At 43.6% G+C, this 17309-nt stretch overlaps 1 protein-coding gene across 4 annotated transcripts in view; it reads right to left on the reverse strand.

Moving 5' to 3' along the window:
- Window positions 1-17309, reverse strand: part of LOC112455181 (transcription factor Sox-2-like) — a 95845-nt gene that overhangs the window by 27886 nt on the left and 50650 nt on the right. For all 4 annotated transcript variants that reach the window (XR_003040834.1, XR_003040833.1, XM_025016951.1 and 1 more), the window contains exon 2: window positions 16599-16664. Coding sequence is in view for 2 of the 4 variants with exons in the window: in XM_025016951.1 (XP_024872719.1) it covers window positions 16599-16664 (66 nt within the window). In the remaining 2 variants the exon portion in view is untranslated. The remainder of the gene's footprint in view (window positions 1-16598; window positions 16665-17309) is intronic.

Below are 17309 nucleotides of genomic sequence, written 5' to 3' on the forward strand. Positions count from 1 at the left end.
TGAGGTTAAATATTATGCGATTTTGGTGCAACGAGTCCTAAGTGTGGTGACTGAGAGCACCTGGGAGCGTCAGCACCTGGAGTCATTAATGTTCAAGCTATTAAGATAGCTTAAGATAGCGTGTCTAGCACTAATGACTAACTTACTCTGTTTTGAAGGAGATTTAATGTATCAGTAACAAGTCTGGAGCCTTGGCTGAAATTCCTCGGGAAGCGACAAGTGCAATTTAGGTTCGACTGGAGCGGATCGTGATTAAAGAAAAAATTTCTTTCGAAAAATCCTCTATTTCTGCAAACGCCTCATCGATTTTTTCACCGATCTTAGTAAATCAGTCTTGTTTATATTCTCGCGTAATTGAATTTTGCGTTGTCTGTCAAACAACAATGACTCGTGGGTAACGCAGGCCGTGGGTAACACAGTATGATAGTGTCTAAATTTAGTCTATTAACAAACCATCAAATGCAAAATCGAAATATTCGTATAGCGAGCAATTAATCCAATGATCCTCCCCAGATATTTTTATCCTCTCGCGCGACAAATATACCTGTCGTGTAAAAAAATGTGCTCGATTACGCTATCGGGCGAAATCGATATCTCTCTAAGCAACGTGCGACGAAGATTCGGAGCTGCGTATAATTCTGCGGTCCGAACCACAGCGTGTCACCGCGGAAATCACCATGGCGAATCCCACAGCGCGTGTATATCATTTTTACAGCCCCGGCACTGTTATGGCGCTATCGAAGTTACGACCGTGCGAGAATCGAAAACGTCGAACGGGACGAAGGGGGAGGGCAGGTTCGATAACGTAGCCAGTAACTTGTACCCCGTATCGCTATTCGCGAAATAGTGCGTACGTGAACTGCATCGCGCGTCGATTGTCGATGGCGGATATGCCGCAGCGTAAACTTCCGTTCGAGAGATTTTTCGCCGATCCTTCGTCGAGCCCAAGTGCTACGCGCACGCCGTCACGCTGAGGTTGCCCTACCTCCTTCAGCCTTTGTTAATCTTTTTTTTATTTTATGGAGAAAAATGTTCTCGCGTATCTAACGTTACGATATTCATTTTTCGAGTAAACGACGAATTTTGAATAAATATTTTACATAAGCGGCAAATTTTGAATAAATATTTTAAAGAAGAGAAACGAAAAGAGATTGCTCCGCAAAAAATAAATCTTTATTATTAATGCTGCAAGAATTTTTCGAATAATCAGGCTTTTAGGAACGTGACTTTTAGAACTGTTTCGATAATGTATCTATATACAGCTGATTGCAAGAGAGACTGATCTCTCTTAGAATACGACAGTAAGAACACCGCCGATAGGATATCAGTACCTCAGATACAGTAGGATTAATAGTATAATTACTAATATAAACTGAAAAAACCGTAGTAAAAGCTTCAGATAACTTAAGCCGCTAATAGCTTTAGGGCAAATCCAAGACCAAAGGACACATTCTCATGCGATAGCACCTCCTCGAATCGATAACACGCATATACAATTGACACACAACTCCATACAGCACAACTATTGGCGGTCACTATATTAGTCACTTCAAAAATCAACATTTTTTTGTGTGGAAATAATCATCCGCTTTTTGTTACTTTAGTAATTTTTTTCTTCATGGTAGACCCCTGGCTTTGACATATTCTCCTAAGTGATTTCTTCACTTTCGCGTTAGATTAGATTTCTTCTGAAAAATACTCACATACCTATCTGTCGCAAAGTTAACGCTGCTAATATCTTAATGGCGTTAACCGTGTTATCCGCTTTTTTGTCGCTCGAACACGAGAATGGTTCGTATCAGCGATTGACGTATCGCGAGTCCGTTTCACATAATACACTGCGTGAAATCACACAGATTGGTATCTTGGGAGCTCATTTTGAAGAGACATTTCTCCGTAAAAATATTTGGTAAAATTGGCTTAGAATTGTCAGCGAACATATGAGAAAATATTTTTTCATTCATCGTTCCTATTTTTTCCTAGATTTCCCATAATGTCAGGGGTCTGCAAATGTTTAGTAACCTTTAGAGAATTTAACAAAATTGTGTGCTGCAAAATTCCGAGACCAATTAAATTTTTCTTTTGTTGCTAAATTTTGCGTTTAGCTAGTTCATCCCGATTGTGCAACCCCGCCTTCGTGCTCCAACGAAGATTCACGAGTGAAATGAAATCGAGCTATCGAAAGAAAAAGGGAAATAAATAAAAACGTATTCCGACATATTCCAGAGATACGAAACTGCTCGCGCGGTGAAACCCGGCGAGCCATGGAAACGCGGGATCATGGGAGAGAAGCTTGCACGGCGTAAGGCAGGTGGCTCGGCCATTGGTCGGCATGGATGCGACGAGAGATCGCGGAAGTGTAGGTGGGATAGAAGTTTATGTCTGCCTCTCTCTCTCTCTCTCTCTCTCTCTCTCTCTCTCTCTCTCTCTCCTTCTCTCTTTCTCTCTCCCCGTTTTCCTCCCTCCCGTTTCCCCCAACCAAGAGCGAGATAGGAGAGCGAGTTACTGGCTCATTGTACGCGCACGCGATCGGAATTTCGACGCGGACTCGTTATCGCGGCCGTTCGCGTTTTCCATTCGAAAATTTCGTTTTCCGCTCAGATACGATATCGACACCGGGTATCTGTCGGCCGGGGGTATGCGCTGCACAGCTTTGCTGGGGTTCGCAGAAAGCGCCGAGAGAACTGTTCTGCATCCGGGATCCAGGTCGAGCGGCCTCTTTTACGAGGCTATTTTTATCTAAACGCATCTACGCTTCCCTACCTCTACGGGTATTTGAAATAAAATCGACGCGATAACGAGAGCGCTAATACCCGGATCGTCGCCGGATCAAAAATTCGCTCGCAGAAATTGCGCACGAGGGCAATGCGAACAAAAGCCTCGATGTTGGAATCGATTAGCAGAACCTCTTGGGAAAAAAAAACATTTTTTCGTTATATAAAAAGTACCTTATGTATAACATAAAATAATGAAAATGTAGTAAAAAAAGTGAGAATAAAAGTATAATTATACGTTGGAGAAAAATTAGTTACAAATAATTTGTTGAAAATCTTAAAATAAATAAAAGAAATAATCTGTTAAATCTTATTATATAAATATATATATATATATATAAATAAATTTAAAAAATAATGTTGTTCAACAGCATTAATCTAATTAGAAAAAAAATTTTGTTTATTTAGTACATCATGCTCTTGTTTTAATAAAATAAGTATTTGTTTTATTAATATTATTGAATTAGTAAGATTATTTCCAATTAGATATAAATCTATTAACACAATATTATTTTTTTGTGTGAGGATTGTTTTACAGCTCCGAAATGTGACTATGTGTGATATTTCGGAAGCATTAAAAGAAAAAGAATCTATTTATCATCTTACTTAAACCGCTCTTACTTCTTGTCACTCTACTACATTTTTCAAACTTTTAACAGTCGACAAACACAGATAATCAAAAAAACGCTCACCAGGTTTCGATTTCTAGTCCGTTAAACAAACAGATGTAAAAATTTGCTAAGTCATTTTCGAATAAAGAGTCGATGATTATAAGCCATGTTTAAAAAAAAATTTGTTTTCTATATTTTCAACAAAGTTTTAACGAAATATTTGTTTTCCTGAATATGCGTTGACAATGTTATTTAAAAGAAAAGTCTCAGTTATGTATAATGCCTTTAAAGTTGTATGTAGAATGAAATAATTTATGTATCCTAAAAGATTATTTAATTCAAAAACATATTAATACATTTCTTATTATTGATATAAATATTTCACAAAGTGACTTTGGCACTTTCAAACAGTTGAAGACAAAGAACTACGAGGCGATTCTCACAATAAGAAAGCATGGCACGTGCATTATCTGTAGTAGATAAATGATATTAGTCTAAAAGTCTCTACATTGTAAATTAAAAAAATTTACTCGGCTTATCATATATGACGGATAAGTAACACATTGGGAAAAGGGCGGAAGTCTGTAAAAATCTGTATAACAGATAAATGTGGAAAAGTGAGAAATAAAGAGTAAGGGATAACTGGCAAGGAAAAATGAGTGACATCCCATTACCTGCTTTTTCTTTTGGACTTTACTATCTTAGTCATAAAATAGGCATTGACCATCAGGGGAGAATGCTTTGGCAGTCGGCAGCTTTGTTTGCGAAAAATGTACTGTCATAGCTTCTTTGTAGGAATAGGATAATCCTTCGCAGGACACCGGAAGTGAGATACCGAATCTGCCAATTAACACAAAATAACTGAAAATATGAAAACACAGCAGGTTGCACAAATAATTAATCACATATAATATCCCCAGTTCGAGGACGTTGTACACATTGGTTTTTTTCCTTTAACAAATCTTATTTTCGTTATTCTTGGCATTACGAGAACAGAAACGTCCAACATATTAAATAACAAAAATTTACTAACTACATTTTTGATCGAACATAATTCTTTAAGATAAAAATATCCTCTTCTCATTTATCTCATTATACAACCTTAAAGACATTGATTTGAGACCTTTATTTTATCATATATATAGCTTTTATGTGGATGCAATGCTCATGTTACTTTGCGATTCCGAACGTGCAAAAATCCTTGAGAAAAGGTACCTGCGAAAGGAGTTAGATGCATTATAAACGGCTGACACGTTGAAATTCATGTCATTAGTATATTTTCCCATCGGCATGTTTCTAGCCTCAGTTTTAATTTTGACAGGCATTAAGACAGATGGGACTGATAGGTACCGACAGACAAAATGGCTGTGAGCTGCCGCACGAGGATCAGGATCAGCACTCCGAGAGATCCCCCCCGTCGCGAGGCACGGCAGACTTCAAAAGGCTTCGAGACTTCATCATCGATACCGGGTCCTGATCACTGCCGGCAGATTAGAGGAGCACCCATCCCTTCTTCTCCTTCTCTTCCTCCCCCTCATTTCTTTCGATCATCCGCGCAAGGATATAGGCCCATCGATCCTCTTGTTGTCGACATTTTTAGAATTCTTTTCGAATCTCGCAAATTTCTCTAGTAAGATGTGCTCAAAATAAGACTGTCGTTCAGCTTGATTTTTCTTTATTCAGATATTTAATTATTAATATAGCTAGCTGCATAATTAAGACGATTTAAGATAAAAATACAATCTTAAAATTAACTGAAGAGAACAGAATTTTCACAACAATTCATATAGTACTTATTCGACTTAACTCTTTTTAACGATCTCTTATTAATGTGTAACGACAGCAACTTTCTAATCTGACTTCCGGTATACCTCCATTATATACGTATGTACATAGTATAGGATGTCGGTTAAATAGCAGAAAAGGCAGGACCCCGCTCAGCTTAAATGCGAGCCTACGGTAAAATTTATTGCACGGCACGTTTCGCCAGAGAAGGTTTCCGGGAAACACGATTGCCCGGCGAACCACAACTCGCATACGGAAATAAGTAGAAACCGAGCAGAAACGAAGGGCGGAGGAGAAGAAGAAGAAGAAGAAGAAGAAGAAGAAGCAGTTCCACCGCGAAGTCTTTCGCGGAAGTTGGCGAAAGAAGATGGGGAAAGTTTTCATTTGCGGGCTGCCTCTGAGGTCGGGGCCAATGGCGGTCTTAAATCGTTCGCAATTGAGAGGCGTCGGAATCGTTCTTCCCTCTCTTCGCGAGGAGTCGCCGGAAGTCGGCCAGCTGAAGAACAACCTGTTGACCTGACGCGATTGCCGAGAATACGTCGGTTATCGCGAATTTATCCGAGCGATTTTCGAGAAACGCGTGAAATTCCCTGCCAGACCTCCAATTGTACAAAGTATTCTAGATTCTTAGTCTTTAAATTTAATCGGGGTCCGTTTTTTTTTTAGCATGCGCTATTTGTAATACTGATATCATAATTACGATATGGCTGATGATGCCTACGCGCCCGTAATTATCCCCGGATAGATATTACGTTCTATATATACGATCCTCATTATTATTCTTCTTATATAAGAGTCTCTCGCATTGGGAGGGCCATATTTCTCTCAACGCGTTGCGGATGATTAAGATTGATGGCTGACTAAACTCGCCAGGTGTGTGCTGGTTCAGATGATTCATTCCAAAAAGTATAACGTAATATTTTAGGAGAAAAAGAAAACATCTCGCGATGACACGGTGAGCATTGTGCAAATAATTGCGGAATTACACAAGAGCTCATAAGAGCTCAAATACCTATGTATACAAATGCACGAAATTGTGCATCTATTTTTATGACTATTTATTTATAAATTTATATATCACTGAAAAAAAATTAAATTTGTTAACATTGAAATTATGTGTCAGAAGAATTTTCACGTGCAAATAGCTATTCGAGAAATATGCTTTATTTGTCCAACCTTTAAAGCAGAATTACGTAAAGTTTCACGCAGATCAACGCTGGGCGTGCGACTTCCGGCTGAATCGGGAAAATTATCGCGTGTTACAGTGTTCGTTTTTAGCCATGTTTGCTGATATGTAGTTTATCAGCAAACAAAATGTAGAAACACTTTTTATAAAGAGACCACAAATAGCTATTTATGTAAGTCCCATAAAACAAAGATTAAAATGTTTTGTAAATATTTTATTTTCTATGATCTATATCGTATATCTATTCTTCAGCTTAAGCTACTTGTTGGGTCACTTGAATAGAATGTTAGACAGGTCTATTTTTTGAACCAACGGGGGAGGTGTTTTTCAACAATTCTTGAAAGGCGCAAGGTAGGAGGCTGAAGATGTGTGACAAGAGTGTTGTCTGGACAAATAACGGACTAAGATCGCAAAGGTCTCTTTTTCTGAGAAAAAGGTCGGCGCTAAGTAGAGATAACTAAAGCTAAATTAACTTCAAAACATTAACATTTAATTAAAAATAATCATTTCTTTCTAACACGAGTATCTAGAAAATAATTATTCGATTTCATTTCTACGGTTAATAATATCGCAAAAATTGCGGTAAAAGCAGATATATAGTTTAATGTGGCGGGTGTTTCTAACGTGCGAGAAAACGCAGAAAACTGTTCAGAAAATTATAGCCCATCCCACATGAAATTAAGAAAACCATAAGAACGGTAACGAATTTTTAAAGCAGCGTGCAATTCCGTGAAATATCTTTACACCTCGCGAGGAATGACGCTGCGATCTTAAGTGGACCGCTCTCGGATCATCGTCGGCTCATTTAGCCGACAAATGATCGGCACTCGTTGCGAGATCCATGCCGGTTTTTCTCCTTGTTGAAACAACGACGTAGGAATCCATCCGAAATCGATCCTCGACGTCACGGATGAGCATCGACGATTTTCCGGTGCGGCCCTTTTGAACCGTCTATTACGAGGCTTCTCCTCCTTTTTCTCTTTTTTTTTTCAAGAGAACGCCGGTATACAGCTTCATCGTAGATCTTGAGCCGAGCATATACTGAATCGCGACGCTCGCGTGAGAATCGCATAAAAGACCTCCGCGTATTCATAACCGCGGCCGAGCGGGTACTCAAGCACCCGCCGGGTACTCGAAACCAGCGGAACCAGCGATATTTCGATGCATGCGCGTGCATGGAGCGCACGGAATATTTTTTTTATCTTCCCCGACCGTGCAAAGATATCGGTCGGCCGATCGCTTCTCCGGGGACGAATATAACATCGGGACGATCGAATACACGATTCGACGATCGTGCGAAAAAGTCCGCGGAAAATACTATTCGTACAATTCATCGGTATTATTTATTACTAGGTGCAGCATTTTAATTCGCTCAACGATCAATCATCGTATTGTTCCTAGAGTGTCGTGACGTCGATTGTTTTAATCGCGACTCGCGCAACGAGATACGAATGAGTCACGGTCGAGTTACGAGTTGTCGTTATTAACGTTGCGGCGAGCCGATCGACTTATTCCAGCCACGGCCGACGTGCGACGTAATTAATCACCCGATACGAGGAGATTACGATTACGACAACAAATAAAATCGGCCAGACACCTCGCGCGTAGAGGCTGTCGAAGACGCCGGGTTGGAGAATTAAAAAAAAAAAGAGGCACGTTGAGAGATAAATATCTCGCAATTAGCGGAGCGTGACTGAGTGACGAGTGACAGTGTGCGAGAGATCGAAGCGATCGATTTTCAAACGTCATTAAGGCCGGTCCACGCTGTGAATGACGAGGAAGGCGCGAGCGGGGAGGAAAATCGGAATCGCGATCTCCGGCGGCGCGTCCAGCCTGGAAACTGATAAATTGCGACTTCCGCCTGCGTTTCGATCGTGTACCACGTAATTTCCTGCAGAGGAGCCGCCCTGATAGGCGCGCGCGAGAGGAGGAGGACGAGGAGGAGATGGTGGCGGTGGTGGAGGCGAGAAGGGGGAGAGGCGGCGGAGGACGAAAACGGGGATGGGACGGGAACCAACGGCGATCGGAAATTGGCCCGATGACATTGATTAAAGCGTTTAGCGAGAGGCGACAATGTCGTAATTATTAATTGGTGACGACGCCACACCGAGATTCCCGATCGCGATAGATGACGTTGAAATACGCTTGCTTAGGAAATTGGAGTCTAACAAATGACTGACGTGAAGAATCTGATTCGTTTAATGAACGCGTGTAAAACGTATGTAAATATGCAGAATGCGATTGACAGCGTTTACTTCTAGTAACTTTTGCATTGGCGATTGAAGCTCACCGCATCTTCGTGCATAAAAGTAATAGCATCTTTTCGAAGCGCCGTCAAATTAGTATATTACCAATGGTCCTTGTTAACTGTCTACTATTATGTTGCATGTCAGTAACATATAATTTTCTTGCATCGTCATATTACGACACATTACGGCGATGTATGTTATCTCATACACGCGACGCAGTATTAGTGTCGCTTTGGCGAATATCTTTCAAACAATTAAATCATTGAAGGCATCCTAATAGTATTACATATGTTTTAACACGTCGATCCATCCTGCCTAAAATTCGTGAGGCTAACAACATAATCGCGATCGAGTCGTATCTCGACTCTCATCGTCGCTATCCGTTGTCGTGTAAGTTTCTTCCTGTTGTCCGGCACCGATGATACGCGAAGGATCGATCCGATGGAATGCCGCTGCAGAAATAATATCGACCATCCGACCGACTAAAAGGAAAAAGGGGAGAAAGAGAAAGAGAAAGAGAGAGAGAATCAGAATCAGAGAGAGAGAGAGAGAGAGAGAGAGAGAGAGACGCACGCGCGAAGAAAGAGAGGAGACGCGGCAGCGAGAAAAAATTCTCTCGAGGGGGGAAAAAAGATGGAAGAAACGAGCGGAGAAGAAGCCGTCGAGTCATCGGGCAAACGAGCCGATATTTTCGCACCTCGCTCGACCGGACGGATGGACGGACGCTCAGGCTCAGGTAAGAAGAGGAGGAGAAGGAGACGCGAGAGGCCGAGGAGGAGGCTGCAATGAATTTCGCGCTACCTGAAGACGAGGCGAAGGAGGAAGCGCGGAGGCGCGCGAGAGGAGATGACGCGCGGTGGTAAAAAATAAAAGGACTACGACGACTACCGGGAGGGAGCTGTTCGCGTCCGCGGCGAAGGTGAAGGAAGAGGGAGAAGTACGACGGGGATGCGAACGAAGGAAGGATAGCGAGAACGAGGAGACGAAGGAGCCACGTCGGTCGTGGCGATGGAGACTGGGGCCCGATTTATTGGCGAGTTTAAAAGAACTCGGACCCTCGACATAACTCAGCATTCGCCTGATGTTGACTGAGTGGCCGACTCGCTCGCGCGAGGCCATAGGCGCGGATAGGCGCAACGTACCTGGCCTGTCAGCTTCGGTTATCGTCAGGCACCTCGTCTGCCAATCAAAGAGCATTCACCGGTACTAAGTGGCTCGGCTTAATTAAGCGCGGGAACGAGACATCGTAACGCTGGTATACGTGCGAGCGAGACGAGGCCCGCGCGGCCGGGCCGTTCGCTTCTTTTCCACGGGTCGTTGCGTCGTGAAAAATATATTCCCTTGCGGGAACGCGATTGCCGCGTAGGGCGAGCAACGTCTCGGAAAATTAGGACGATACGGTTCACTTTGGAATCACTTTGATATTTCCGACGGTGCGTGTTTTTAGAAAAATTTGCTGAAACCTTGAACCACGTTTAAAGTGACAAACTACGGAGATGTCAAAGGGCCGCTTTTTTGACCTTCGTGCCAAGAGTTTTCGGCAAAATCTTGGGAAATTAGTTACGCGAGATTTTTCTTCAGTAATGTCTAACATACAGTACTTACAATTTATTATATAACTGTCATGTGCAAACACGAAATATTCAAAGAAATAATTTTACTTCAATTAGATTGAATTGTAGTTAAATACACGGAACAGTTATACTACAATTTCTAACAAATATAGGAACGCATAAAAAATATTGATTATAACATTTAAAAAATACATTTACACCTACTCATCAGCGCCGGCCAGAAGTCGAAAGCGATAAATCAGTATGATTCGCGCTTCTCGCGTGCACCGAGAGAATAACTGCCGCCTAATCCGGCGTGTCATTCGATCGTGCGGCGCAATAAAGTCGAATGACGAGCCAATAAAATATTTATGGAATCGTATGCAAGCACGGGAACGTGCGCTCACCCCTGTGTTTCCCCCCCGGTGGTTACACGATGTTTACCCCACGACAATCCCCTCCGCCCCTCCCCCGAGGACCGTTCTCGCAAATATACGTATTGTACCGTAGCGAGTAGGCGCGCGAGGAGAAGAGACTCTCTCGTCGAAATCCCCCAACACCATCGCCCCGTTGCCGAACATCGTCTCTCGATCGAGATCATTCCGGATCATTTTTTGCGCGTTGTCTGGTACAACGAGGCCCATGGGACCGGGAGAATCGTGACCCAAAAATACCCTTCGCTGGGGGCGCAAGCAAATCAATTTACACTGTTCGCTATCTAATGTCCTACTTTTCAATACTTATATAATTCGCGATGTATCTTTAATGTCTCAACTTCATATTCTAAACGCAAAATGCCTGCGGCTTCTATAACTAATATATAAATAAATAAATGTTTTATTTGAAAACATTTGTATATTTTTATTCTAGTTATTGCAGCGAGATGTCAACTGATGTACTCTGTGCACTAGCGCGAACATAAACATTGGCGGATTAAATACTTCTATGGAAAGTTGATCGACACATCGGAGGTGTCGGACCCTTTTCATTTGCGCGATCCACTCGCAAAGCCAGAGCGCATGTTGAAGAAGGAATCGAACGGTAGTTTCGATCAACGAACATTCCACACGAGAGTATACGATCCCTGGATCCTTTCGGTGCCATCGACGACAAGTAACCCTCATAGAGCAACGCAGCTGGAGCCCGAAATCCCTCTTTTTTGCACAGCTGCCCTAAGGATGCCTGCGCAGGAACGCAAAAGCCCCGACGAAGCACCCCACCGAGACGAATGCGGATACGCAGTTAGCCCTCTCTCTCTTTCTCCGTCTCTCTCCCGCTCTTCTTTCTCTCAACATAGTCATGCTGAACGTCGTAATCCTTTCTCGATCACGCGCTCGCGTCCATCATCGGTCTAACATGCACCTCTTCGGGAAGCGCATTAAAATCTCATTGGGTGTCGAGTACAAGGGGGATCTCTCACAGAACTGCACCCTTTCGCGACGTAAATATCGCACGGCGATGATACTAATAAAAATCAAAATATCATCCTGTAAGCTCGGTATGACGGTTTAATTAGCTAACGGTGGATTTCAGTTATTTGTATCTCTTTTCTTTCGTGTGACCGCGCGGCACTAAAGAAAGTAGGGTGCGCGCGAACGATGTGGGCACCGCTGATGAAGGGATCGATAAGAAGACGAGGCAATGTCCAGAGGTATCCATTAGAGAGTTAACGCGTCTATTAAAGTGTTAAAAGAGAGTCTTCGATGTGACATCTGGATTTAACCTGTCGCTTCCCGACAAAGATATATCTATCGCGCATCAAACTCATCTTTATAATGAGATCCAATGATTCTGCATTATATACGTTTTCTTCTTCCTAGCATTCACGTATTATTTCGGACGATCAGGAAAACAGTCATCGCGTGTCAAGCTAGATAAGAAAGTGAACCCTTAACCGAGCCGAGAGCTGGATTTTTTGCGAGGCCTCGTTTCCTGGTTTAATTCCTATTTAGTGTAGTTTTCAGGTAACGTCCGTTAAAATTGGTCAGCACTCTGTTACAATGTGTGTCAGCGCAGGGAAAAAAAAGGTGAATTTTTTGCAACAATTCGGCGTGCCGCGGGCAGTGTTTAAACGAGCACAAATAACCATAATGAGGTTGCCACGAAAATTCTGTTCAAAATTCAGAGCGAGCATTCGTAAATGCGCGTGCATCCCGAAAAGACGAACGTTCTCAGAAGGATAAACTCTAATATATGCAAATCCCTAGTGCGGTCGAAATGCGAGAAAGTAGCCGAAACACGGCATTCGCGGAATCGATTCATAACTCGGTGACCATGGACAGGATGCACCATTAATAGCTGCGGCCCTTTATACAGGGTGTCCGAGAAATTATGATCAGTAATAACGAGGATGCGTTCCAGAATTTGAAGCTCACTTTTCTTAAAAAACATGATTTATTTATTATATATCTTTTTTTTAATTTAAATTTAATTGATTACTTTTGATATTTCGTGACTTTCCTCGAAAAGAATATAAATAATCATATTAATTACAGAATACTAAAAGAGAAGTATTAAACTTTTGATTTCTCCAAACTAGTAACGTTCCAGTGAACCACAATTTATACTCTAGTCAAATTTGCATGTTTCGCAAATTAATGTCCAATAAAAGAAAACCTATAGTTTCTTTCGATCAAGGGAAAAAGAAGATGTAAAACAAGATGTACGAAGAAAGACGAAGGCAATGGCGATAGTAATGCGGCGACGCGGTCAACCGCTATGTTTGTTTTGCTTATCTAAGACAAATTTGCTGCTTGTAAGTGGCACCGAAGGGTCGCCTTTTGACAAACTGAGGGTGTTTCTGGAATCCCCAGACACGAGTATGTAACACACATAGACAACTTTTAGGCGTGTACACGGGAGATCTCTCTTTCTAGCGTCCGGCCGAAACGAGTCCCAGACTCTTTTTCTTCGACTTTTCTCTTCTCGTTCTTTCTCACGCATATTCCTCCCTCTTTCTTCGACCGGCCCTCGTAAAACTTGGTCGACTTTTCCCGACAGTCCGGCATTGACTTTTTCGTAGACGACGGGGAAAAGCACCATACTTCTGGACTGCAGGAAGCTCCGGATGGTTATTTATTTCGGTCGCCACCGAACGTCTAACGTTATGTGGCGTCCCATTCACGGGAGAATTTACTGCCGATGATCGCTTCCGCATAGCGAGAGATACATACGTGCCGTTCTTGCGAGGGACAACTCACATTCCAAATATTAGCGCGCGATAAAGCAAAAAAATGCGTTCTTGAGAATTTGACAAACGAGTATCGAGACGTTTTGTTTCAATTCTATGCTGAACATATTAGATATGAGTGTGTAGATTCGTACGTACGATATAACTCATGGTGTAATAAGTATCATTTTCATATTAAGGAAATAAATATCGTGTTAAAAGGAAAGGGGGCATGTAGGTATGTATCGCAAGGAAAATAAATCGCACAACAACAAATGGATAATTAACGGTTCTATCGCAAGCGCACGTTGAAAATCATACGAGATACATATCGCGATCATTAAGCGCGCGATGGGAGAATAATATGTATTAATTAGCGGACTTTAACGCTCTGATGCTTTCCCTAACAAAGGGAAAACGCGGCTAATGTAAGACGTTAATCAGATTTACGGCGTAGCCCGATGGCCATAAATCTACGGAAATAGCCGGTGAACCGTATCGCCAAATCGCGCTGCCGACAGGAAGAATCCGATCGAGCATTACTCTTCGGTCGAGTAGGGCGAGAGACGGTCTCTCCCGGCGTAATTAATTATTAATTAGGATTACCGTCTCCACCCCGGGGGCGACCTCTCGACGACGACGTAACGACTTCCTTCGTGCCTTCGCCCCTAAAATAAACGGGCGACTGCACGAAGACTGCTAAGTAACTCCATGAATTTTCCGGCTGCGCCCCCGGAGCTACTCGTGCCCTCTTCACGGGAGGGAAGGGTGTAGCTTCTAATCATCCCTATCTCCTGGCCACACCCTCGCCTTCAATGACCACGGAGTCTATCTTTTCCGCGAGGAGTATTCTTACTTTTTTTTCCCTTCCTGTGTTCGACGAAGTTCCCTCCAACTCTTCGCCATATTTTTTCCTTTTCCTTTTTTTTTTTCAATACGACAGGCTGCGTTTCCTCGTCGTTCTGACCGACCATTTTTCCTCGCTTTCGCCGCTAATACGACACTAAATCGGCCTTAGGCTGTCCTGGGTCGTGGCGAAAGGCGTTAACGGCTGGCCTTAACGAATCTTCGGATGTTCTCCCTGACGCGTATACGGCTGAGACCTGCGTGCGACACGCGAGCTCTCCGGCGTGCACTACGATTTGAGAATTTATTCTCTAGGCGCTGTCATTATTTCCCTTTTTGCTTCACGAATCCGCTGGTGTCAGTCGTAAACTAATTCGAAGTACATTTAACCCGCTCGCTCACGGAACGTTCTCGACGACGAACGGACACGCGAGTTGAGCAAGCCTCAAATAGGAGGCACATTATTCTTCAAGCAATTGATTTTAAAACCCGCCGTTCTTTGACGGTCCAGTTCAAACGCATTATAAATTACTCATGGTTACAACAAGATTACAAATGGTTACCAAAGTAAAGTAAGAGCGAACAACGTATAAATTACTTTTTCATTCAAATTATGTGTAAACAATTTTGTCGTTAATTACGGTATAAACAACTTGAATGATTTATCATGCGAATCAATGATGGCTGACAAGATGCGCGACGCTTGAATTAATTGCCGGAGATTGTCTCGCGCGCGTCTATATGTGCGTCCGTGTGTCTGTGTCACGGAAATACATTCATCTTCACGCGGACGCACGTCGCACGCTCGAATCGTGACGAAGAAATCGACGGCGGGAAACGGGAGGGCGCGAAAAGGGGAAAGGCGGAAGTAAATCATGCAACCCCCGTGACGACGTCGGTGCGATGACAAACGAGCACCGTCGACGTCATCGCGCAAGAAGTGGAAGCGACATCTGATAACGACCTTAATCGCATTAAGGTGCCGTCCCGGGTCCCTCCCCCGTACAATCCTCCGCCAGTCCGTGATCGCGTCCCTAATGTTCTGAGAAAAACCACCACAATTGCAGATAAATCGCTCCTGACCGAAAGTACCAAGTACACGGAAGGGGGCGAGATATCAATATCTCTCCGTTGACAGCTTCTGTTTTATGCGCGGCGAGAAGGTTGATGATAATTACCGCTTCAAATTGAATTCGCGAAAAGCATGTCTTAAATCAGAATCGTGTGTCGACAATGATGTGGCAAAGGGAAAGTCAAGTGCGCCATCGAATATCACCCGAAAATTGAGCCACCTCGTTTCATTTCGAGAGAGCGGTAAGGTGATGCCTCATCCCCCACGCACACACAAAAAGCATTCGTCACGCGTCGTTCTCGAGGGTCGCGGCATTCTCGACGACTTAAACACACTTGTGCCCCTCAGAAAGAATGAATTCAGCTCGCAGAGAAGGGTTAAGCACGCGGCACTTTTCGCAGTGTCTCGCGTACGATGTGCAGGTCGTGGCACCGCCGGATTATCCGCGCGCGATCCGGTGGTGAGTTTGTAGAGCCCGTCATAAATTAACGCAAAGGCGAGAGAATGGCGTTACGGGTGGGTGAGATGAGGGGAAAAAAAGGAAGGCGGTAGAAAGAGAGAGCGGCGGCCCTTCGCGGTCCTACGCAGGTACTACGGCGACAACACGTGACGACAATATGCTGCGCGCAACAAAATCATCCCAGGGAATGAGGGAGAAGGAAAGAGAGCCAGAGAGAGGGAGGAAGTTCAACCCCCTCTGACGACAATGCGACATTTCATTATTAACCCTCCCGTTGCGCCACCGCCGTGTGCTCGACCCCCAAAGCGAGATTCAAATTAAACACGCAAATATTTGCGTATTTTATTCCCGGGGTTTTGTCGGCCGGCCGCGTTTTGTTACCTGCTCGCGCAGCGCGCGCCGAGTTTAATTCGTTTTGTTATAAATACATCAGCGGTCGCGGCAAATTACCTTTTACGAGTGCAGCGGGTGATGGAGGGAGGAGGCAAGGGAAAGAGAAAGAGAGAGAAAGAACGAGGGGAGAAGAAAAAAATGCACGCGCGCGAGGAAAACCTCGCGCGGCGATGGAATAACGGCGATGATAGATTTTTCGGCAAAATTGAGTGTGAATGGTGGCGAATTATACAAAAATTCATGCCCATTGTTTCGGAAATGTGCCCGCTGTTTAACGCCGCACCGGTTAAAACAGTTAAAAATCTCCCCGGGGGGGATCGCCCGCGCGTCAACGTGCAACGGTTAACTTCGTTTTCGGCAAAAAACCCGCGGTGTGTATTTTTGTTAACCTCGCGATCAAAAATAGATACGCGGTAAAATAGATAAAAATACATATTAAAAGGTGACATAATCTCGCTGTCGCGAGGTCGGATCGATCAGAAAAATTAAATTGTACTCACCATGCTCGTACGGATTCGGAGTAGCAGCCGGTTTCCGGGTTCAACATTTTACGATCGCTATCTGACCTGAAAGACAGAGAAAACATAAAACTCATTAATACCCAGTTCTATTATTTGTACAACAAAATATATATATCGCTATAATACAGGAATTAATTTTATTAACGTTTCTAATTAACGACGCGACGCGCGGGTCGCTTCCGGCTATTTCGCATTTCGCGCAAATATCCTCTTGCAGAAGAAGCAGTTAACGAGCGCGACAACGACGACGACGACGACGATGAGGCTGTCGGCAGTCGGCGGGACGTATTTTCGCCCAACCTGTTAACAGTGACGTCAGTAAAGATAGACGAGCGACAACCGGCCATTATCGTCTCAACGTAGTCGACACGCGGGATGAATAATATACGCGCGTAACGAACGCGCAGGGCGGCGTCGATGGTGACAAGGTGTAGACCCGTGTTGTGCGGCGGAGTGTGGAGCACGACGTATGTGTCGATACGTTTATTTGCAATACGCCTATCGCGCGTGTAATAACGAAACACACGTGCGCGCGCGGGCGCGCACACACACATACATACTTCGCCTCTCTCTTACTACATCTACATATTATACCGTCGTGACTCCGCGGCATTAATACATTATCCGTTAGCGGAATTTATTGGGCGCTCTTTTCGACGCGAACGCTTTCGTATCGGCTTTATCGAGTTA

The sequence above is a fragment of the Temnothorax curvispinosus genome, unplaced genomic scaffold, assembly GCF_003070985.1.
Source record: "Temnothorax curvispinosus isolate PA1 unplaced genomic scaffold, ASM307098v1 QBEX01005876.1, whole genome shotgun sequence".
In the NCBI taxonomy this organism is placed as follows: Eukaryota; Metazoa; Arthropoda; class Insecta; order Hymenoptera; family Formicidae; genus Temnothorax; species Temnothorax curvispinosus.